This window comes from Macrotis lagotis, chromosome 1, assembly GCF_037893015.1.
Source record: "Macrotis lagotis isolate mMagLag1 chromosome 1, bilby.v1.9.chrom.fasta, whole genome shotgun sequence".
In the NCBI taxonomy this organism is placed as follows: domain Eukaryota; kingdom Metazoa; phylum Chordata; class Mammalia; order Peramelemorphia; family Peramelidae; genus Macrotis; species Macrotis lagotis.
The window spans coordinates 143810495-143833109 of NC_133658.1; the positions used below are offsets into that span (position 1 = coordinate 143810495).

At 37.9% G+C, this 22615-nt stretch overlaps 1 protein-coding gene across 3 annotated transcripts; it reads left to right on the plus strand.

The window, feature by feature from the left end:
- Window positions 1-85: 85 nt before the first annotated feature.
- Window positions 86-21548, plus strand: GINS4 (GINS complex subunit 4). 3 transcript variants are annotated; one of them, XM_074208996.1, is made up of 8 exons: window positions 86-176; window positions 2601-2706; window positions 6304-6390; window positions 7080-7193; window positions 7747-7844; window positions 10821-10909; window positions 15509-15599; window positions 15694-21548. In XM_074208996.1, exons 2-8 carry the CDS (start codon window positions 2611-2613, stop codon window positions 15788-15790), a joined length of 672 nt encoding a protein of 223 aa, XP_074065097.1. In that variant the 5' UTR covers window positions 86-176; window positions 2601-2610; the 3' UTR covers window positions 15791-21548. The 3 variants fall into 3 exon arrangements, with proteins under 3 accessions (XP_074065097.1, XP_074065098.1, XP_074065099.1); XM_074208997.1 differs by lacking the exon at window positions 86-176 and adding an exon at window positions 183-266; XM_074208998.1 differs by lacking the exon at window positions 86-176 and adding an exon at window positions 812-1227.
- The last annotated feature ends 1067 nt before the right edge of the window (window positions 21549-22615 follow it).

The window sequence follows — 22615 nt, forward strand, 5'->3', positions numbered from 1 at the left end:
GGGGGCTGGGGCACCGAGAGGGCGGGGCTCGCGTCAGTCGACCGTCGCTCGTAGCCCCGCCCGAGTGGAGGCTGAGTTCGAGCTGTGATTGGCCCCGCGCGCCAGTGCACGTTGGCGTGCTGACGTCAGCGCCGGAGAGGGAAAGGCGGGAAACGGAGCTGCTTGGAGAAGAGCAGGTAACGTAAGAGCCTCCCCGCCGCTTCTCCGACTCCCTCCCCGCTCTCGGAGGCGAGGCCCAGAGCCCGAAGCCGGGGCCGGGGGTGGAGGTGAGGAGGGTGCAACAGGGAGGGGGCGGGGGCTGAGGCCTCTGTGTGCCCTTCCACCCCCGACCCCGCGACTGGCCGGGCCGGGGGTCCGAGCTGACCTCCGTGACCCCGGAGACACCCGCGGGTGTGGGGCGCCGCCGCCGGGACCCCCGGATTCTTAGGGCCGTCAGCAGGGTTGAACCCTTGAAGGCGGATGGGGAAAAATTGCCTCGTTGTTCCAACATGTTTACGTAATAGTTCTATAGAATTAGAGCGAATATGATGATTTTAATAGAGTTTATGCCGTTAAAAGCGCCGCCCGGAAGAGGCCGAAGATGCCGGAATGCTTCCGAAGGCCCCGGGGACGGGCAGGGTCTCATTCAAGTGAACCGGCCGGACCTGGGGTAGCAGGAGCAGGCCAATCCATCTTTCCCGCCCTGCCGGACGGCTTCCCAGCTCAGTGTCCTCTTTTCTTTTATCTTTAAAGATTTTATTTATTTTGAGTTTTGCAATTTTTCCCCCCAGTCTCACTTCCCGACCCCCACAGAAAGCAATTTGTCAGTCTTTACATTGTTTCATGTTGCTTTTTTTTTAAAGATTTTGAGTTTTACAATTTTTCCCCCCAATCTCACTTCCCTCTCACCCCCTCCCACAGAAAGCAATTTGTCAGTCTTTACATTGTTTCATGTTGCTTTTTTTAATTAAAGATTTCATTTATTTTGAGTTTTACAATTTTCCCCCCTCATCTCACTTCCTCCCAGGCTCAGTGTTCTTAAGGAAATAGGTTAATCTCCCTGAGCCTCAGTTTCTTCATTTAAAAGAGGTTAATAATATTAGAACTACCACTAACTTCGAATTAACTGTTGAAGATCCAACGAAATTGTTTTTGTAAAGATTATATAAATGCAAGCTATCAAAATATTGCTTCAAGAGAAATGCAAATTAAAGGAACTCTGAAGTTCATTTCATCAGACTGACAAAGGTGAATTTTTTAGGTGGCACAGTGCATAGAACACTGACTCTGGAGTCAGGAGGACCCGAGTTCAAATTTATATGATAATTACCTAGCTGTATGGCCTTGGGCAAGTCACAACGCCATCGCCTTGCAAAAACTAAAAAGGTAGATAGCAAATAGACACACTACCATTCTATTGTTGGAGCTGTGTATATAGGTCCAGTACTGGAAAACGTTTTGGAACTTCACCTTATACAATAAATTATGCATAGGTAACAGCTAGATGGAGCAGTGAAATTAGGAAGATCTGAGTTCAGTTTGATCTCATATACCTGGGCATGTCAGTTTTTTCATCTGTGAAAAGATAGTTAATAGTACCTGTCTCTCACACTTGATGTGATTTCAAATGAGATAATTGTAGAATGTCTAGGCACATAGTAAGCACTATATAAATATTAACTCTTATTAGTACTTTGAACAAGCAGAATCACTATTAGGCTTGTAAACCAAATTTCTTTATGACTAAACAAATTATAGTGTAGTAATAGAATATTATTGTACTATAATAAAATAGTTTCAGGGAAAACTGGGAAGACCTGATCATATGGAGATTAAAATGAGCAGAACAATGAGCAATTTATACAATGACAATAATATAAGGAAAAACAACTTTGAAAGATTTAGAATGCTGATCAGTGAATCCAGTGGATTGTAGATAAAAACATCCTCCCCACCTCCATCTCCTGTGAGAAGTGTGATAGACTTAAAATGCAGAATGAAACACAGTTTTGTCCTTGGACGATGTAGAAATTTGTTGTAATGGAACTAAATATATTTACTAAGAGCTTTTTAACACTGTTCAATAGGGCAAGTGGAGTGGTGGGAAAGGATAATAAATGATTTTTTTAAAAATTAGGAAAGAAGCATAAGATTTAGGGTCAGAGACTCTGTGCTGAATTCTTTTATCTAATACCTGTGATCTTAAGAACGTTTTATCTTGGGGTAGCTAGATGGCACAGTGGATAAAGCATTGGCCCTGGAGTCAGGAGGTCTCAAATCCAGCCTCAGACACTTAATAATTACCCAGCTATGTGACCTTGGACAAGTCACTTAATCCCATTGCCTCAAAATAAATTAACAAAAAAGTTTTATCTCTAAAGCTCACTTTACTTTTTTTGTAAAGTTAAGGGGATTGGATGAAATTATCTCTGAGGTCTTTTTATCTCCAGACCCAATCATATTAAGCCATTTCACCTTCCTGTTGTTCAGTTTCCTTTACTGGGGTAAGACCTCAAGCTGTTGTGAGGAAAGTGTTTTTGTAAACTGCTATGTAAATATGAGCCATCATTCTTATTATTACATGATGAAAGTCTTTCTTTAATGAATTCATCTGGTTTCAGATTTCAGAAAATGACAGAAGAGACAGATTTCACTGAGCAAGACTCTGATGGAGGTAGTGAAGAGGTGGTACTAACTCCTGCAGAACTTATTGGAAAACTGGAGCAGGTAAGCATCTCAAAGAGAACTTTGCTCTAGACTTTAGTTTTTTACATGCTATATTTTTAAAACTTACAGATAATAGGAACAAAATCAAAGCTAATCTCAAGAGCACAGGGACCAATCTTGCCAAAAGAGTATTCTAATATTTAACAATATCCTTCAATTCTTCACTGACCTACTAAGGAAGTCTTTCTTACCCCCTACTGATGGTAATAATGAGAAACACCTTTGGATATATTTGATGGAACAGTTAAAGAGAAGCAGAGACCTAACATATTCTGTTATTTTCAGTAAGTGCAGAAACAGAGATGTAGAGACCTTAAGAGCTTTCATACCTTAACCTTTAACCATTCAACTTGCAGATCTGTGGGCCAAATTTTTTTTTTGAGCAAAAAACTTTTTTAGCAAAAACTTCTACCAGATTACCTAGCATACCTAATAAAGTAATAGGTCAGTAGGGACTAATGATTCACTTACTATTTATATGACTGAAATCAAGCTATCAAGCTTATATTGATTAGTAATCATAAAGAACTTATGACTCCTATACACATGAATTTCTGATTATATACTGTTGAAAAAAACTTGGCCATCTTTTAACATCTGTTGACTTCTTTTAATATCTGTTGTGGCTCATTAGAGAAAATTGGGGATAGGAAAACAGTGCTAAATTATCTCTTCTTGCAAATAAAATTGGCAGCTGTATTCTTGGTCACTCTTTTATTTCCTCTTATATTTTTCCTTATAAGCTCCCCCCCCCCCACTATTTATATTCTGAAACAATTTCTATTCCTCATCTCCTTACCTTTTAAAAATTCCATCCTACTGCCTACTTCCTTATCTCATATCCCTTAGCGGAACACTCTTGCTTTTCAGTATCCTTATCCCTTCCTAATCTTTTTCTCTCTATAAATAAACTTCATAATGAGCAGATTACCATAATTATATTACTACAATTTTATCTCTTATGATGCTGTTTAGTTCCAACTTCTCTCCTATGTTCTAGTTCTATATTTCCATCTGAGACCTTAAAGTCAGCATATTGATTTTGTCTTGACTTCTTCCCCACAAAATGTGGACTTCCTGCTATCCTGAGTTCTATTAATGATGATGTTACGTGTCACCTGAACTCTATCTTCATACTTTTCCTTTGTAATTTACATCAAATTAGCCAGGGGAATCCTCTTAATTCCACTTCTGAAATGTCTCTAGCATCTTGCCATTGCCATAATTAGAACCCTCATTCCTTCTTGTTTTAATATTTCAAAGCAACATGGTACAATGAAAATAACTCAATCTTCCTAGGCTTCCATTCTCTTGAGATTCATGTGTATGAGATTACTTCCAAGGTTCCTTCTAGCTCTAGAGCCATGACCCTGTAAACCCATATCCTCACTTTCAATCCAAATCTTCAGCTGTTGTCTTAATGTGTAGTTTTCATCATGTCATTTCCTTGTTCAAAGGATTCCAGGGGCTCTCCATTGCCTACCAACTAAAATTCAATCTCCTTAGCTTGAAATTCAAGCCCTTCTAGAATCTGACTCTTTCCTGTCTTATCATTATTTTCCTTCACAATCAGTCCTTACCACCCCCAACATGCATTCCACGCTTTACCAAATTTATACCTTTATCTATTCTGTTTCCTAAATCCAGAATAATATTCTTCTACTCTTCCCTCATACTATTTCTCTATTTGAAAGATTGCTATTCTTTTTTTTTTTCTTTTTAGATTTTTGCAAGGCAAATGGGGTTAAGTGGCTTGCCCAAGGCCACACAGCTAGGTAATTATTAAGTGTCTAAGACTGGATTTGAACCCAGGTACTCCTGACTCCAAGGCCAGTGCTTTATCCACTACGCCACCTAGCTGCCCCTAGAAAGATTGCTATTCTTTAAGACAGCTCAAATGCCATCTCTTTATAATTTTCTCTAATTTCCTACCTTCTATACCCATCCCCCCACCCCCAACAGAAGTGATCTTCTCTTCTTTCCTCATATATCTGCTTATTCCAATGGCAGACATTTCAGGTCTTATTTGTTTTGTTTCTCCCTCCATGTCTAGCATATTGCCTTGATATTCAGTCTCTCTTATTTTATCAATGTGAGTTCTACCTTCATTAAATCAAATTGTAACTTTTACTCTCTAGAAGTTATAGTAGACAAAATTAGTTCATCATTGCCTGGTAGTTTTCTGGTAATGAGCCTCATTCACCTGCACATTAGGGCATCATTAAAATCTGTGAAGCTTGGTCCAAGGTCTTCCAGATCTTGTTCTTGATGGCAGAGTTTTCAAGTAACCAGCGTCATTTCTAGTCATGATGAAACAGAGAAGTGGGTCTGTAGCTGAGATTGCATAATAGAGCTTCAGTAAATTTTTGTTGAATTGACTAAAATGGGGGGGAAAGCTCTTTTAGAAACAAATTTTTAAATTATTTGAAAAAATCACATATTTTTACTCTATCTTTAATGTATCTTCCTAGTCTATAAACTATTTATGGATAGGTTTCATCTTTTTGCTTAATTTCTTTTTTGCTGTTTTTTTTTTTTTTGTTTTTGTTTATTTTGGAAGGCAATGGGGTTAAGTGACTTGCCCACAGTCATACACCTAGGTAATTATTAAGTGTCTGAGGCCAGATTTGAACTCAGGTCCTCCTGACTCCAGGGCCTATACTCTATCCACTGCACCACCTAGCTGCCCCTAATTTGATTAATTTTACCACAAGTACTTGAGAAATTCTGTTGGAAAGCATTTATTTAATATTTGTTAATGGTGTTGATTGGAAGGCTAAGAATTCAGTTAAGAGAAAGGGAAGGAATCAGGTCTATAGTCCACAAGCTAAAATAAAATTGTAATCATTCCTTGTAAAAGAAAAATTAATGTAGATATGGTCAGGTATATAAATGTAGACTAGCCATGTTTAATGTCTAAGACAAAATTAAGACTTCTATCTTTATGAATGAATGAGAATATTTAGGGAATTTCCAGTGTGATCCCTGTCACATTGTTAGGCATTTAAAAAATTATTTGACCTTTCATTCTGTTTTCCTCCCAGTAAAACCTGCTAATAATAACTATTTCCTGTTCACATCAAAAGGATATTTAGGAAGATGAGTGTAATAATTCTTCTAAAATTCTTTGAGTTATGTGGATGAATAGATATGTAAATGTACAAACTGTTATTTCAAAAACTGTTATTACAAAAGTAGTGCCACTGCGTTGTGGTGAGAAATGCCAACTTATGGGGAAATGTCACCAGTGCATAAATATCTAGAGATAGAAGTTTTGTTGTTACTACTTGGGAGAGGTACTATTTGAACATCAGGAGAAAAAAATATTGCCCTGATGTATTTTTTGAAGTAAACTGTCATTTTTGTGTTTGCCAAATGTGAGATCTTTCAAGCTTTCAGATTAAAACAAAGAAAAAAGGAAGATCCATCCAAGTATTCTTTAAAATACAGTTTTATCTTAAGAATATTTCCAGTACTTTCAGTTACTAGGGAAATAATAGTTTTCTTGTATAAGGGGACAGGTGGGGGGAGGGAACTGACACACAGTTTCAAAGCTTTCTTATGTGAGTGCTCATGTTATTGTGCTTTCCTCCATAGGCCTGGTTAAATGAAAAATTTTCCCCTGAGCTGCTGGAGAACAAATGTGAAATTGTAGAATGTGTCATAGAACAGCTGGATCATATGGTAAGAGTCAGTCTCAGAATGCAGAACAGGAGAAAGCAAAATGGGTTTGGTTAATATAGTTGACCTAGGCTGAAGTTGTTTTTAGTATATCATTATCAAAAGGACAAGTTAATATCAAAAATCCTATTTTTAGCTATTTTCAAACTAGTGTTTATATCTTTTTGGTACTGTCCCTATGTTTCTTGTATCATCATCTTAAAGATTATTTGTTTGAAAATATCTGTGGCTAACCATTGTTAATTATTAGAGGTGTGGCTCTTATTTCTTTTTGATGATGCTTGGATTTCAGAATTTGTACAAATAAATTCAGTCACAAGGTAAATACAAACTTGGGGCATTTGCAGTTTACTGATTGTCTTTCTGGAAAAAATCTTCTGGAGGCAGCTAGGTGGCACAGTGCATAGAACACCAGCCCTGGAGTCAGGAGTACCTGAGTTCAGATCCGACCTCAGACACTCAATAATTACCTAGCTGTGTGGCCTTGGGCAAGCCACTTAACCCCATTGCCTTGGGGGGGGTGGGGTATTAAAAAAAAAAACTAAAAATGAAAATGAAAAAAAGCTTCTTGTATCTTAGAATGCAGATATGTTTTAAGTTCAGTATTATTTTTCTTTGTAGACTACAAACTGCCAAAGCTATATTTATACTTAGTAGTAAGAATATTTTAATTAGAATTTTTTCTTCAATAGGAAAACAATCTCAGACGAGCAAAGAAGGGTGATTTGAAGGTTAGTATCCATCATATGGAGGTCGAAAGAATCCGCTATGTTCTCAGCAGCTACTTGAGATGTCGACTGATGAAGGTTAGACATTAAGATTTCTTCATTAGGTCAGTTTTGTGTATAGCAAAAGTCCCTAAGAACTGCTTTGTAGTCTGTAAAATTCCACAGGAGCAAAAAGTGCTGCTGCTAGAAAAATAAGGTAAGCATTATTATGAAAAAAAGTGGAAAAGGGAAAGAAATTTGGCTTATTTGGGTAGAGGAATAGCAGGTTTGAACAATTAAATGGAATCTATTATACAACAGAGATTAAGTAGACCATGAGTATACCTTTTGACTAGAGAATTGGACATTTCCAATAGAATAAGAAATGTTTAAAAGCATAGTAAGGCTTCTGAGCCTTGTAGTCATTTAGATTATAATGATGATAATAAAAATAAAACACTTTTAAGAAGATGCTGATATCATCCCTTTTGGTCATCAAAAACTATTTCAATTGTTAAAAGTATATATATTTTTAAAGTTAATGTTGGGCCTTTTATTTCTGATAGATATGATAAATTGATATGTGTCTGTTTTTGAAAAAGTTATTTGACAGTGGGAGTTGGTGAATAATAACTTTTCTTCTCTGTGACAGATAGAGAAGTTTTTCCCTCATGTTCTTGAAAAGGAGAAGACACGTTCTAAAGGAGAACCTTCCATTCTCTCCCCAGAAGAGTTTGCCTTTGCCAAAGAGTGAGTGACCAGTAAGTCATATCATCTCAGAGATGGAAGGAATTTTGGAGGTCATCTAGGCCAAGTCTTACCCACTATGGGTCCTAAGTAACACATTACAGACAGAGGGTCTTCCAGATTCCACTTTTAAGAGACACCTTCATTGATAAGATAATATATAATTATCAGGCTACTAGCAGACTCATTCCTTTTCTGAGTCAACCTATTCTATTTTTGGAAGGTTTTTTTAAGTCATATCCCTAACTAAGTCATCTCTTATCCAGGTTAGAAATCCTCATGCTTCTACTCATCTATTATAGTACTCCCTCTACTAGTTGGAAAGGACCTCAGAGTCCAGCTAGTTGGACCCATACCGGAAAAATTAACTCCTTTACATTATTGATGGGTGATTATACAACTTTTCAGTGGATAGAGCAGTAGATCTGCAATCAGAAAGACCTGAGTTCAAATATGACCTCAGACCTTAATAGCACCCCCCTTCCAGGGCAGTTGTAAAGATCAAATGAGATAACATTTGTAAAAAGCACTTGGCACAATCCTGGACATGTGGTAGAATTATAAGTATTTATTCTCTTCCTTCCATATAGTATAAAAACTGATTCCTAAAGACTTTTCCCCATTTTTCTGTCACTTACTACAGAAGTAGGAGTCTGCACAGGAAGGAGTGCCATTTTCTGTTTTTTGTTTCATGGGTTGCTATGACTAGCTTCTAGGCTGCTGATGATCAGCCTTTACATACTTAGCTAGTCTTGTCCTTGGGCAGTAGACATAATCTACTATCACTTCTACATCCAAAACTTTTTGGGGTTGATAAATTCAGTAGAGCTTGACTAGTCTGGCATAGCCTTTGAGTACCCAGTATCCCTCCACCTTTTTTTCTTTTCTTTTCTTTCTTTCTTTCTTTCTTTCTTTCTTTCTTTCTTTCTTTCTTTCTTTCTTTCTTTCTTTCTTTCTTTCTTTCTTTCTTTCTTTCTTTCTTTTTGAGACTAGCTCTCTCAGGCTCTTGGCTACTCATGGACCTGCTCTCACTACTGGATTAGTATGGAAATTGACTTCTGTTTCCAGTTGGGGAACCTGAACTGGTTTGTCCCTCCTTGGGCAACCTGGAGGCCTCTTTTCCCAGGGGCTTCACATATTGATGCCAGACTTAGTGCAGACTCCCAGCTGGCTTAGTCCTACTGCAACTTAGATCTCCCAAGTTCAAGTGATACTCAGCCTCCTCAGGAGCATAGCTCTCATATACATCATGATGGATTTGTGGAGTTTTTTGGTGCTTTATTCCTCCTGAAATTTGGAGCTCAGAGTTGTGCACAATTTGCCAAGTTTTTTGGTGTTTTATTCCTACTGAAATTTGGAGCTCAGAGCTGTGCACAATTTGCCAAATCTAGTCTGAACAAAAGAGATTAGGCAGAGCTAATGATCTCCCTTATTCTACAAACTTACCTAGTAAGCTTTACTCCCTACAGTCTTGTAAAATAAATACTTCTATTAAAGCAGTTTACAATAAAGTCAGTCACCTTTTCAGTCATCCTATAATGAGCTTAAAATCTATTAAAACTCATACTTGACATGGAAGGATTTTTTTTTAAATGAACTACTTTTTAGTCAGCTCTTTCCTATCTTCTATTGTTGCTATTTTGGGCCCCAGTTTCTAGATTTATGTTTTATCTCTTAAATTGCATATTAATATGATTCCCCATTTCAACTTACTAGGATCTTTTTGGATCTCACATCTACCATCCAAAATATTACATATCTACTTCAGATTCCTGTTATTTGTACATTTGATAAACATGTCATCTATGTCTTTATACAAATTACTGGTCAGAATGAACAGAACTAGATTGAAGATATAGGTTGTCATTGCCCCATTGGGTATGTTCACATTTAAAGGTCAAATCTGTTAACCTGTTCCAAATCTACTTAACTGTTCTGTAATCTAGTTAAACTCTCTAATAAGAATATTGTGAGAAACTGTTAAATACTATGTTGAAATTCAGATATATAGTGAGTATAGCATTTCTCTGATCTACCAGTCTGGTATGAGGTCAGAAAAGAAAACGAGTTGGTTTTAGCATGATTTGTTCTTGAGTTAAGTAGCAAGCTTATATTGATAGGCATGGTGCTGAGTTGTGGGGCTACTGCTGGAATTTTGCCAGCTATGAATTCTAGTTCACAGTTATATAGTTAGAAATAGTCAGTTTTCATTTTTTGCAATACCTCTCTTTTCAGAAATCATTGACAATTATATTTACAAGTTCTTTGATATTCTAGTATATATTGCAGTTTATCTTGGCCAGATGACTGGAACTTGTTAAAGATTGGTGCTCTCATTTATCTCCCTCAATCTTTTTGGTTTTTTTGGTTGGTTTTTTTGCTAAGCAGTTAGGGTTAAGTATGTCTTGTCCAGGGTTACATAGCTATTGTGTCAGTCTGCCTGAGACTGAATTTGGAGCTCAGATTCTTCTGATTCCAAGGCCAGTGCTCTATCTACTGTGAGGTCTAACTGCTGCCATCTTCCTCAGTCTTAAGATTCATTTTCTTGTTGACCTTTTTAATTCTGTTCTTCCTGTTCTGAGGATCATTCTCCTTATTACTGAAAATCAACAAAATAGGTATTTAGTTCTTCCTTATCTCTATTCATAATTACCTTCTTATCAGCCCAGAAAAGTAATTCATTTCCTTTTGCCCTGTTCTCTATATAGCTTAAAAACCCCATTTTGTTCTTAACAGTCATTTTTTTTTGCTTTGAGTGAATTTTATCCCTACTTAAAAGCTTTCTTTTTAGAACAATGACACTCCTGCCCTTCCAACCCTGATGCTAGATTTGTCAGAAGATAACCTGGCTAAATCAGGCCAAGGTGTTATGTGTCTTTGAAACCCTGTTAAGTACATTGGGAATACATTATTTAAATATTTGGAAAATGGCAGTTCCTTCCTATTACCTACATCATAGTCAGGAATTGCATATTACAGGTATATGGCCAACATGGAAACCTTTCTGAAAACTGTGGCCTTAAAGCACATGCCTCCTAACTTGCAGAAGGTGGATCTCCTTAGGTCAGGTAAGTGAAACCTCCCTTTACAACAGGGTTGGGGAACTTTTTTTTCTGCCAAGGACTGTTTGGATATTTATAACATCATTTGTCTGCAATATTTGTCTTTTTTTATAGGTTTGTTTTTTGTTTTGCAAGGCAAGGGGTTAAGTGGCTTGCCCAAGGCCACACAGCTAGGTAATTAAGTGTCTGAATTCAGATTTGAATTCAGGTCCTCCTGGCTCCAGGGCCGGTGCTCTATCCACTGTGCCACCTAGCCGCCCTGTCTGCAATATTTGGTCAAACATTTAATTAATTCACCCCAAAAAAGCTCCTAGATTTATTGAATTTGAGTACCACCTGTAGTTGCCATGGCAGCACCCAGACTTAGTGATTTTTTGGACCTTATACAGCACTTTTCTACCTGTACCCTGTCCCTGCTGTACAAGAATAAAGAGTGAAATACTTGTTCTCAGCATCTTGTAATCTTTTTTTCCTTTAATTTCACAGCAAAAGAAAAAAAATTAAGGAAATTATTAGAAACTTTTGTCTATGTCAATAAAACTGAAAACTTAAATGGAAGCAGTTAGAAAAAATATATATAAAATGCTCATATTAATAAAACAAGAAATAGAGAATTTAAATACCCTAATTGCAGAAATAGAAACTGAGTAAGTCACAAATTAGCTTTCGAATAAAAAATCCACTCCACTTGGGGCAGCTAGTTGACACAGTGGATAGACCACTGACTCTATAGTTAGAAGGTCCTGAGTTCAAATGTGGCCTCGGACACTTAATACTCACTAAGCTGTGTGACCTTGGGCAAGTCACTTAACCCCATAGCCTTGCAAAAAAAACAAAAAAGAAAAAATCCTCTCCATATTCCCTATTTCCCTGTTGAGTTTAATGTGTGTGTATCTCAAACTCTTTGTGTGTTCTACCCTCCTTTGACCAGTTCAGATGAAATTGAGATTCAAGATTCATTGCCTTTTCCCCACCCATTAAAGATCCATTTTCCCCCCTTACTTTTTCTGACCAACTTATTCTTGCTTAAAATCCTTCTCTTTTGCCTATTGTAATGTTATATTCCAAGTCCTCTTTATCGTAACCACCAAATCTTATGTAATCCTGACTGTGGCTTTGTTTCTGAACTCTTGCTTTCTGACTGCTTGCAGTGTTTTGGATTTTTTTTGGGGGGGGGGGTTCTTTTACTAGGATTTGATTATGATATTCCTGGGAGTTTTCATCCTGGGATTCCTTTCAGGAGAAGACCAATTGTATTCTTCTAACTTTCATTTAACCCTCTGGTTCTACTTGATCTAGACCAGGTCTGTCTAACCTTCAGGGGACCATTCCAATCACTGGAGTTGTGCTCTTCCATGATGTGGGTTGCATCATGTTCATGAATGGGTATTGAATTCTGTATGTGACCCTTGAGGGGTTTTATCAGGCAAGGTGGCCCAGAAGAGCTAAAAGGTTGGACACCTGATCTAAACAATAATTTCTTGAAATATGATATCCATATTCTTTTTTTTTTCTCATGTTTTTTAGGTAGTATATTAAATGCATTTCCTCAGCCTATTTTCCAGGGTGTTTTAGTAGGCAGGGAAGGGAACAGACATTTAGCACTAACAGTGTACTACTAAGCCTATTAAAAATATTTTATTTGACAGTCACAGCAACCCTAAAAGGTGGGTACATTTTACACTAGGAAACTGAAGCCTGCAGGTTAAGGAATTTGTACAGTGTCACACAGTTAGTAGACATCTGGAACTGGATTTGCACCTTGGCCTGCTTTGCTTCATGCCACCCCAATCCATTATGCTGCAGCAGGTTCAGAGAGGCAGAGTTGTAGGCTCGTCCTGGGGGTGACTCTGCCCTCTTTGCTTAGCTGGATCTGCCAGCCTGTGTCTTAAGTCAAAGGGCTGAGTCCATGGTCCAGTCCTGGTTACAGTGTCAGAGTTGTAGGCTAACCCAGATACTTATTATCTTCCAAAAGAACCCTGGTAATCCTAATCTTTTCCCCTTCCCAAATAGTTATCATCAAGATAGACAGCATCAGAATAGCACAACATGAACATTCCTCTAGGCAGAGGAATGTAGCAGAGGCAAGGTCTCTAGGCTTATGTGAGTGGCTTTTCTAGATGCCTCTGTATCATTAGGTTTGCTCTCAATGAGTAAATTATGAGACAAGGTAATCTCACCTCTATCTGCCTAGTCATGTTTTTAAAGTATGAATAGTTTTATACTTTTTTTTGCATAATACTACATTTTTGAAGTCATTGAACTAATTCTCATTTGTACCAGCCCTTTTCTCAAATCTGGCAAAATTGAATTTTTTCCTATTTTGCCATCATTGATAATTTGAATATAAAGTTCTTTGTCTTAATTATTTTAATTTGCATTTTTATTACTATTAGTGATTTTGAACATAATTCTGGGCTGGGTCTAACTCTTTAATGGTGCAGTTTAAAATAATTAAATATAGAAATATATATTCACATATTCACATATATTTAATTTGTTCTGCTCTTAAGAACATCCATTGTTTTTATGCATATTCTCATACAAATTTCTACAAAGTTTATTCTTATATTTTCCTGAATTCTTTATTCAACCATCTTTTCTATGACAGATCTTCCTTTAGTCATCCTGTACTATTCTGAGGATTCTTTGGAAATGTTCATTCTCTGTTTTAGATGTGTAGTTGTTGTAGTCTTATCCTTCTATATATTTCTCCTGCTTTGACCCTTTTCAGTTTTCTTCATTGTATTTGGGACATTTTTGCTTATTCACAACTTTGATTTTTTTCTCTTTTGTTGGAAATTATTTCCTGTGAAGTTTCTTTTTCCTTCTCATTTTTTTATTTGGCATTATTTTAAGGGTAATGCAAGGACTGGATACTCAGTCATTTGCTCATTTCTTCTATAATGCTAAGTATTATCAGTGTTCAGTAAATACTATTTTGTCTTTGGGGAGTTTTTTTAATAGAATTTTTCCCAATTATGTCAAAACAATTTTTAGTACTCATTTTTTTTTTTTTGGCAAGGCAATGGGGTTAAGTGGTGTGCCCAAGGCCACACAACTATGTAATGATAACGATTTGATATAAATTATATATGTGCAGTTCTGTAAAACATTTTCTGTATTAGTCACAGTTATGGTAGAAGAAAAAATCAAAAGGAAAAAACCATGCAATAAAAAAATCAGAAAAGTGTTCTTTGTTCTGCATTTAGCGTTCATCAGTTCTTTATCTGGATATGGATAGCATTTCATTCATGAGTCCTTTGATTTATCTTGGATCATGGTGTTGCTGAGAAGAGCTAAGTTATTCATGTCTTCACACAAAGTTGCTGATCCTGTATACAATGTTTTCTTGGTTCTGCTCATTTCACTTTGAATCAGTTCATACCAGACTTTCCAAGTTTTTCTGAAATCTCCCTACTCATCATTTCTTATTGCACAGTAGTATTCCATTACGTTCATATACCACAACTTGTTCAGCTATTTCCCATTTGATGAGCATCCTCTCAGTTTCCATTATTTTGCCCATGAAGAGAGCAGCTATGTATTTTGCACATTTAGGTCCTTTTGCCTTTTCTATGATCTCTTTGGGATCCAGACCCAATAATGGTATTGCTGGATCAAAGGGTATAAAATTTCATTACCCTTTAGGCATAGTCCAAATTGCTCTCCAGAAAAGTTGGATCAGGGGTGGCTAGGTGATGCAGTGGATAGAGCACTGACCCCAAAGTCAGGAGTACCTGAGTCCAAATCCAGCCTCAGACACTTATTACCTAGCCATGTGGCCTTGGGCAAGCCACTTAACCCCATCTGCCTTTTTTTAAAACCTTAAAAAAATAATAATTCTTTCGGAAAGGTTGGATCAGTTCTCAACTCCATCAACAGAGTTTTCCTCTCCAACATTGATCGTTTTCCTTTTTTGTCACATTAGCTAATCTGATAGAGGCGAGGTGGTATTTCAGAGTTGGTTTTTAATTTGCATTTCTGTGATCAAAAGTGATTTAGAGTACTTTTTTGTATGCCTGTTGATAGCTTTTATTTCTTTATCTGAATACTGTTTTTTTCACATCCTTTGACAATCATTTGGGGAATGGCTTATATTTTTAACTTGATTCAATTTTCTATTTATTTGAGATATGAGACATCTATCATAGATACTTGCTGTAAAAAAGTCTCAGCTTTCAATTTTACTTCTCATTTGTTTTGTATTTTGTAATCCTATCTCCTGCTTTCCTTCCCTATAGATGTGATGGGTAGACTATTCCTTGCTTTTCTAATTTGCTTATGGGATCACCCCTTATGTCTAAATCAAGTACTGTTTTTGACTTTATCTTGCTATATGGTGTGAGATGTGGATTTCTACCTAGTTTTACCCTAGTGTTTTCCTGCTTTCCCAGCAGTTTTTGTCAGATAATGAGTTCTTGTTCCAGAATCCTGTGTCTTTGTGTTTATCGAACATTGTTACTTTGGTTATTTACTGTGGTAAATACTTGTTGAATGAATGTGTAAGCTGTGCTTGAATCAGGAAGGAATCTTTCACATTGTCTTCATATTGTCTTTGTCTTCCCTTTTTCTACCATTAATCATTCATTGTTTTTCTGGCAGTTCCCAAACCTGATCTAGATTCATATGTATTTCTGAGAGTGAAGGAAAGACAAGAAAATATTTTGGTAGAGCCAGAAACAGATGAACAAAGGTAAGTAACTTAGTTATCACAGAGGCAAAAAGTCATACTCTTAAGAAAAATAGGCATATTCTATTATAAATCCATATTTTTTTTTCCCTTTCAGGGAATATGTGATTGACTTGGAGGAGGGCTCTCAACACTTGATCAGATATAAAACCATTGCACCTCTTGTGGCCTCTGGAGCTGTTCAACTGATTTAAAGCTAAAAAAAAAATGAAAAGTGATAAAATTATGAGGTCATTGAAGAGTACTGGAATATCTTGGAGAACTCTGTCTTTGCTAGTGATAATTTTAACATTTTTGCAGATAGCTCAATCTTTTTTTAATAGAGCTAATGGACTATATGGGACTGAAAAAGAAAGCAGAAATTATAACATTGTAAATCTAACCTGCTATTGTATCCCTTTGTCAGCAGATGGGGCCATAATTCTCTTCTGAATATAAGACAACAGGATCTTTTGGACTTTAAGGGACTGTTTACCAAACGTGTATTAAGTGGTAGTATTAAGTAGGAACTATTACTTGTACCTAGGGAGAATGAGTGTATTATGAAGATAATGGATCATTTTGTATTACTTCCTGGACTAGCACAATACAACTAAATGCATGTAGGTATTGAGGTGTTTATTTTAGAATATAGGATCATTATGGGGAAAAGCCCAATCTTTTGTGAAACTACCTTTATTTCTGAACATGCTCAACTAAGAACCTTAACCCAATTAATAGTTATATTAAAATTAATATGTTAGTTATACTTCTGTAAAATAAATTCCTGGAAAATTCATAATCTTGAGTCTTAAAAGACATTTTTTTTTATTTTTAATTTTTAGGTTTTTGCAAGGCAAACAGGGTTAAGTGGCTTGCCCAAGGCCACACGGCTAGGTAATTATTAAGTGTCTGAGACCAGATTTGAACCCAGGTACTCCTGACTCCAGGGCCAGTGCTTTATCCACTACACCACCTAGCCGCCCCACAAGACATTTATTTTGTTGTGAAACTAAAGCCCTCAGTCTTGAGCAACTTGGGCTATGCTTTAATTTAGAGAGTCTGACTTATCTTTTATTGATGCTTCATTGTCATGGGAATATCAATTTACTGATATCAAGTAGGAGGTTTCCAAGCCAGTTCTGCTCTTAGCTTTATTTCTGTGGGAAATAGTCCAAGGTGAACCTGATGTTGGTTGGGAAGGAATGGAGAATGTTAGATAGACATTTCTGACATTTTTAAGTCTGTGTGTGTGTGTGTATAAAATGAGTGTAAATGGAGAAGTTGACACCTGTTACAGCTAGTTAGTAGCAGAGTTGGGTTTATTGCTAGTTAGTAATTGACTATTTACTAGTTAATTAGATTAATTACTAGATAGTAATAAGCATCCCATGTTTCTTGACTCTTACTACTGGTAGACTGCTCTCTAGCCAAATCCAGACTTTTCCCTTATGTCTAAATATCATCAATTTCCATTATGTTTATGACAGACTACACGTAGCCATAGTTGCCTCTAAAGCTGATTGCCACATTTCCTGGGCCATTTCTGAAGATGATGATTTAGAAACACAAGTTAAAAATAAAAAGGAAGTTGCATTTCAAAATAAAGGTGGAGAGGAAATGATGTGGCACTGCTGAATTTTATACTTTTAAAGTTGAATGGAAGGAAGAGTTGGGGTGGATTACAAGGTTCATTTCATCATTTTCTCAAAAGTCACTGACCATAAATTTCTTGGAGATGGTACATTTGATATGATTCAGAACCAGGTTTGGCAGCCTCATATAGGCAGTCAGTCATAAGGAAAGGAGGAGTTTTCTTTTATTACGTTTGGAAAAGGGTTTTCAAGAAAGACACTTTGATCATTTCCTGTGTACGAGGGTATAACCTTGTAATGAAACTCAGACTACTTTTTTACCTGCTACTATTTTGGCTGCCAGCAATGGCTTAATGTCAAACCTTTGTACAATTCTGTGATATATGAAAATGTGATGATAGAGAAATGAGTTACTTTTTTAAAAAGAACTATACCAAAGCTTACACATTCACATAGGTGTTCTGAGTAGTCATCATAAAAAGCTGTCTATGTTAATGTTACTGTTGTTATTTAGTCATTTCAGTCATATCCAACTCTTTGTGGCCCCTTTTCGAATTTTCTTTGAAAAGACAGGAGTGGTTTGCCATTTCCTCCAACTCATTTTACAGAGGAATAAACTGAGGCAAATGGGGGTAAGTACTTGCCCAGGATTTAATAGGTACCTGAGACAATATTTGACTTAGAAGAGGAGTCTTCCTGAGTTCAAACCCAGTGTTCCCATCTGCCCCTTTAATATTGCTACCATTTTTGAAATTACCTTCATTGATAGTTATTAAAGCTTTAGAGCTAGAAGGAATCTTTGAGATCTAATGAAGTTCATTTTGCTAAGGCTAAATAAATTAAATCACTTACCCAAAGTAACTAAGGTAGTTTGAAACTCCAATTTTCTGACTTCAAATTCAGTGTTCTTTCTGAAATGTATACAACTAACCCCTTCATCATGAAACTCCTTTATCAGAAACCTGTATTATTCAACTAGGTAATCATTCAACTGTCATTTCCCTCTATAGTTACCAGTGGTTTCTGAAATGCCAAATCAAATGGTCTTTTGTCAATCCTGTTCTTCTTTGACCTTTTGGCAGCATTTAACCTATCATTCACCTAATAGATACTACTGCAAATGTTGCGACACTGCTTTCTTCTGGTTCTGTCTAGCTAACCACTTTTCAGTTTTCATTAATGAATGCCCACTACCTATTCCAAAGAGGTTCTGTCCTTCCCTTTATATCAGTGGTTTCTTAATTAACAGGAGATTCATGAACTTATGTGGGGAGAAAAAAAATCTGTATTTTCACCAGCCCTTAATTGAAATTTAACATTTCCTTCATTATTTAGAAACATTCTATGACCTATGACACCACAAAAAGGATAAGAACCCCTGCTTTATAGAATCTTATTGTCTCATTAGCTCCCAGGAGTTCATTTATCATTTCTTTGCAAATGATTAACAGCTTTATATAGCTCTCCCTGGTCTCTGTGTTAAGTTACAGTTACATATCTTTAAATGCCTCTTGAACATCTTGAACCAAATATTCCATAAGCACCTTAAAAAATAACCAAAATAGAACTTATCTTTTCCTCTAACCCTCCCTCCCTTCTGAACTTCCCTTATATTCTCAAAGGCATCACTTCCCCATTCAGCCAGGTCCATGGTTTCAGCATCATCCTTGATTTCTCAGTGACCCCATACATCCAGTCATTGCCAAATAATGTATATTCTACCTTCACATTTTCTCACATTTGTTCCCCTTTGCTCCACTCAAAAAGCCATCATGGTGGTGCAGGCTTCATCACCTCATGTCTAGACTTTCTCAATGGTCTCAGTATTTCTTCCTTGAGTCTTCCCGCACCAATTTGTCTTTCACTCAACTGTCAAAGTGTTATTTCAGAAGAATGGGTCTTAACCAAACCACTCCATTCCACTTCCCTCCCCCAGCCCCAATGATGGATCAAATATGAAGTCCTTTGACATTTAGAATTGTTTTTAATCTATTCCTTCCTAACTTTCCAGCCTTCTTATACTTTATTACCCCTTTGATCCAACTACATTGGCCTACTTGCAGTTCCTCAAATTTGATGCTCATCTCCCATCTCTGTACCTTAACATTGTTGGTCCCTAGCACTTGGAATGCTCTTGTCACCTCCATCTCTTCCTCTCAGATAACTCAAATCTTGAAAATCCATTGAATTAAACCTCCGTGATTTCAAAGCATTGCCCCTCACAGACACAGGAGCCCTCTGAGTATGGTGAAACCTGTCCATCTCAACCATGAGTCAACCAGAAATATGAACTCTGAGAGCTCAGGCTGCTGCAACAAGCAAGGATTAAACAGGTTGTGGTTCGGGATTCCAAGCCAGGGGAATCCCACACCTGGGAAGATAACAAAGTTGCCTGGAGTAGAACTCAAGTCTCAGGTGCTGCCGAAAAGAAGCAACTGGAAAGAGAAGAATGACTGCTGCTAAGGAGACCCTGCTGGAAGTGTAGAAGGTCACCCATGGCATCTGTGGGAGCTACTTCTCTGAACCAGTCACCATTGGGCATGGACATGGCTTTTGCCAAGCATCTCTCCTGGAGCTGAAGAGTTGAAGCCACATTTTCTCTTGCCTTAAATATGGGCAGGTGACCCAGGTCAGAGAATTCCCTGTAGTTAGTGAGCAAAGAGCTCAGTTGCCAGCTTTTGCAGAGCACTGAAGGACAAAACCATTGTGCCACTCACAAAGGAAGTGCTCCAACTCTTTGGTAAAGATGACCAGATATGATTGTTGCCATACCCCCTAGCATGGGGCTTCCATGCTGTCTTCTGTAGGTGAGGCTTTTTACAATTACTGGAAGAAGTTCCACCACATTCGGAGTTTGAGGAAGCTGCTGTCAACTGGAAAACCATGATGAAAGAATATTGGAGTCTACAAAACTTCTTTCTGTAGGAGGACTCCCACTGCCCTGAAAGGATGATGTAAGAGCAGAGGGCAAGCCAGAATAGACTATCCCACCTTAAGCAAACCCTTCAGCTCCTCCTGCTAGACCTGCGGGAGGTAGGTCACCAACCTGATGTGGAGCCACTTCAGAATGTCAATAATTGCTGACAAAGACTAAGGCTGTGTTGCACTAAAAGACCAAGCCTGTAGGCTCAGAGTTGAGAGACAATCCCATCCCTGGCATGATAGAGATGCTCCAGCCATTCAGTGAACATTAGATCACACATCAGCTGGTGCCTGTGTGACTTTATGAGGATCTGAAGAGTGAAGGCTGTAGAGGACTGGCAGGGGGACTCCTCCACTTGTCATTTTGTCTTTGCTGAGTAGCCTTCAAGTTGAGCCCTGGTACTGGGGATGGGGGGGCAGAGTGTCACCCAGCTCTCTCAGTGAACATGGGATTTACACCCCATGTATGACAGGCAGGAACGAGGAGGCCTCCTGTGCTACTCTGATCCTGCTTAGCTGTGTTGAAAAGGAACAGGATTTCTATTTCCAAAGTTATCCCCAGTCACCGAACCATCCAGTGTGAAAAGGCCTGTGCCCAGGGTCAGGGTGTACCTCAAATATGTCCCTGGCACTCTAATTTTACACTGTACTCCAGCGCTCCCTCATTTATGTGCTCTTCACTAAGCCTATCACACCCATCTTTTCTCCTGACACCCCACAAAGCCTGTGGGCACGATTCTCTGTCCAGTCAACTCATCTTTCTGCTCACTGCTATTCAGCTGCTCCCTGAGCATTTCTCTAGAGAGGTATTCTCCACCCTCCACCAGGCTCCCTGCCTGTGCCCCTTTAATTGCCTACTTGCCCCTACAACAGTATGAGAACCACCTCGTTCATGATGAATGACTCGTGACATGGTTACTAATTGGACACTCACCTTCCACACCCCAAACTGACAACTTTTGGAGGGGTTCCATCCCCCTTGCAGTGTAATTTCAGTAAATCCTGATTTGCACCCTATTGATATAAAATTAAATAAATTTTATCTTTTAATGTAAGAAAAAAATGACTCAAATCTGAACCTTTCCACTTTCACCCTCCAGATGCTCACTCCTTCCCCTTCATCTACTCTAGATTGTGTATGTATCTAGTGATTTAAGAATATATACCCCTCATGGGGGTGATGATCAACCTTGATGGACTTGCTCATTCCATCAGTGCAACAACCAGGGACAGTTTTTGAGCTATCTGCAATGGAGAATGCCATCTGTATCCAGAGAAAGAATTGTGGAGTTTGAACAAAGACTATTACCTTCAAATTGGGGCGGGGGAAGTTACTATGTAATTTTACTATCTCATACTTCATTTTTCTTCCTTAAGGATCTGATTTCTCTGTCATCACATTCAACTGAGATCAATGTATATCATGGAAACAATGTAAAGACTAACAGACTGCCTTCTGTGGGAGGAGGGAAGCAAGAATGGGGGGGGGGGTTGTAAAACTCAAAATAAAATCTTCCAAAAAAAATTGTATGCCCCTCTAGATCAGATTTTTTTAAATTTTATATTCCTAAGTGTCTGGGATAATAATAGTAAATGCTTGTTGACTGATTTAGTCACCCTCAGAAAACTGTCACTGAAGTTATTAAGCAGAAAACTGAAACCAGCACCAAAAGAGGAGTTCTAAAAATGGCAACAGTCACAGAATTCAAAGAAGCTGAAAGTTTATGTGAGTGGATCCCCCAGGGGTGGCTAGGTGGCGCAGTGGATACAGCACTGGCCCTGGAGTCAGGAGTACCTTAGTTCAAATCTGGCCTCTGTGTGGCCTTGGGCAAGCCACTTAACCCCATTGCCTTGCAAAAACTAAATGGACCCCCAAACTGAACAGGAATCCTTCCTGGCTTCTACTTGAAGTCCTCCAGGCTGGTGTGCAGCCTCTCCCTGAAGCTATCCAGGGATGAGGAGCTCACTGCCTTGGGGATTAAACAGTTCCACTCTCTAGTTGGGATGGTAAGCAACATTTTACATCTTCTAATGCCCCTTAGGGACATTATCATATCTAGGGACAGCAAGATGGTGCAGTGGCTAGAGAACCAGCCCTGGAGTCAGGAGGATCTGAGTTTAAATGCAACTTCATTCACTTAATAATTGCCTGTGTGACTTTGGGCAAATCATTTAACCCCATTGCCTTAAATAAAATTTGTTTGAAAAGAACATAGCTAGTCCATCTGTCTTATATATGACAAGCCTTATGAAATTTAATAAGAGCTATCATGAAGGAATAATACCTTACCCTGCAACTTACTTTGCACAATTTAAGAAAGCACTTGGTAAACCAATATTATCTCTAACACCATTTTGAGCCTGTTTCTTTAAGTGACTCTCCTCTCCCCCCCCCTCCAGAAATGGGAGAGGTGTTTATTTTTTTCTTCAATCTACCATATATTCTACAGAAGATAAGAACTAAAGTAACAGCAGTCCTGCCCATTGGTGAGCAACTGGTGAATTGGATGTAACTTATATTCA

Coding starts and splice junctions, on each gene's coding strand:
- GINS4 (XM_074208996.1), top strand. CDS start 2,611: ATGACAGAAGAGACAGATTTCACTGAGCAAGACTCTGATGGAGGTAGT. Junction 7,194..7,746: donor TGAGATGTCGACTGATGAAG/GTTAGACATTAA, acceptor TCTCTGTGACAG/ATAGAGAAGTTTTTCCCTCA. Junction 7,845..10,820: donor GAGTTTGCCTTTGCCAAAGA/GTGAGTGACCAG, acceptor TGCATATTACAG/GTATATGGCCAACATGGAAA.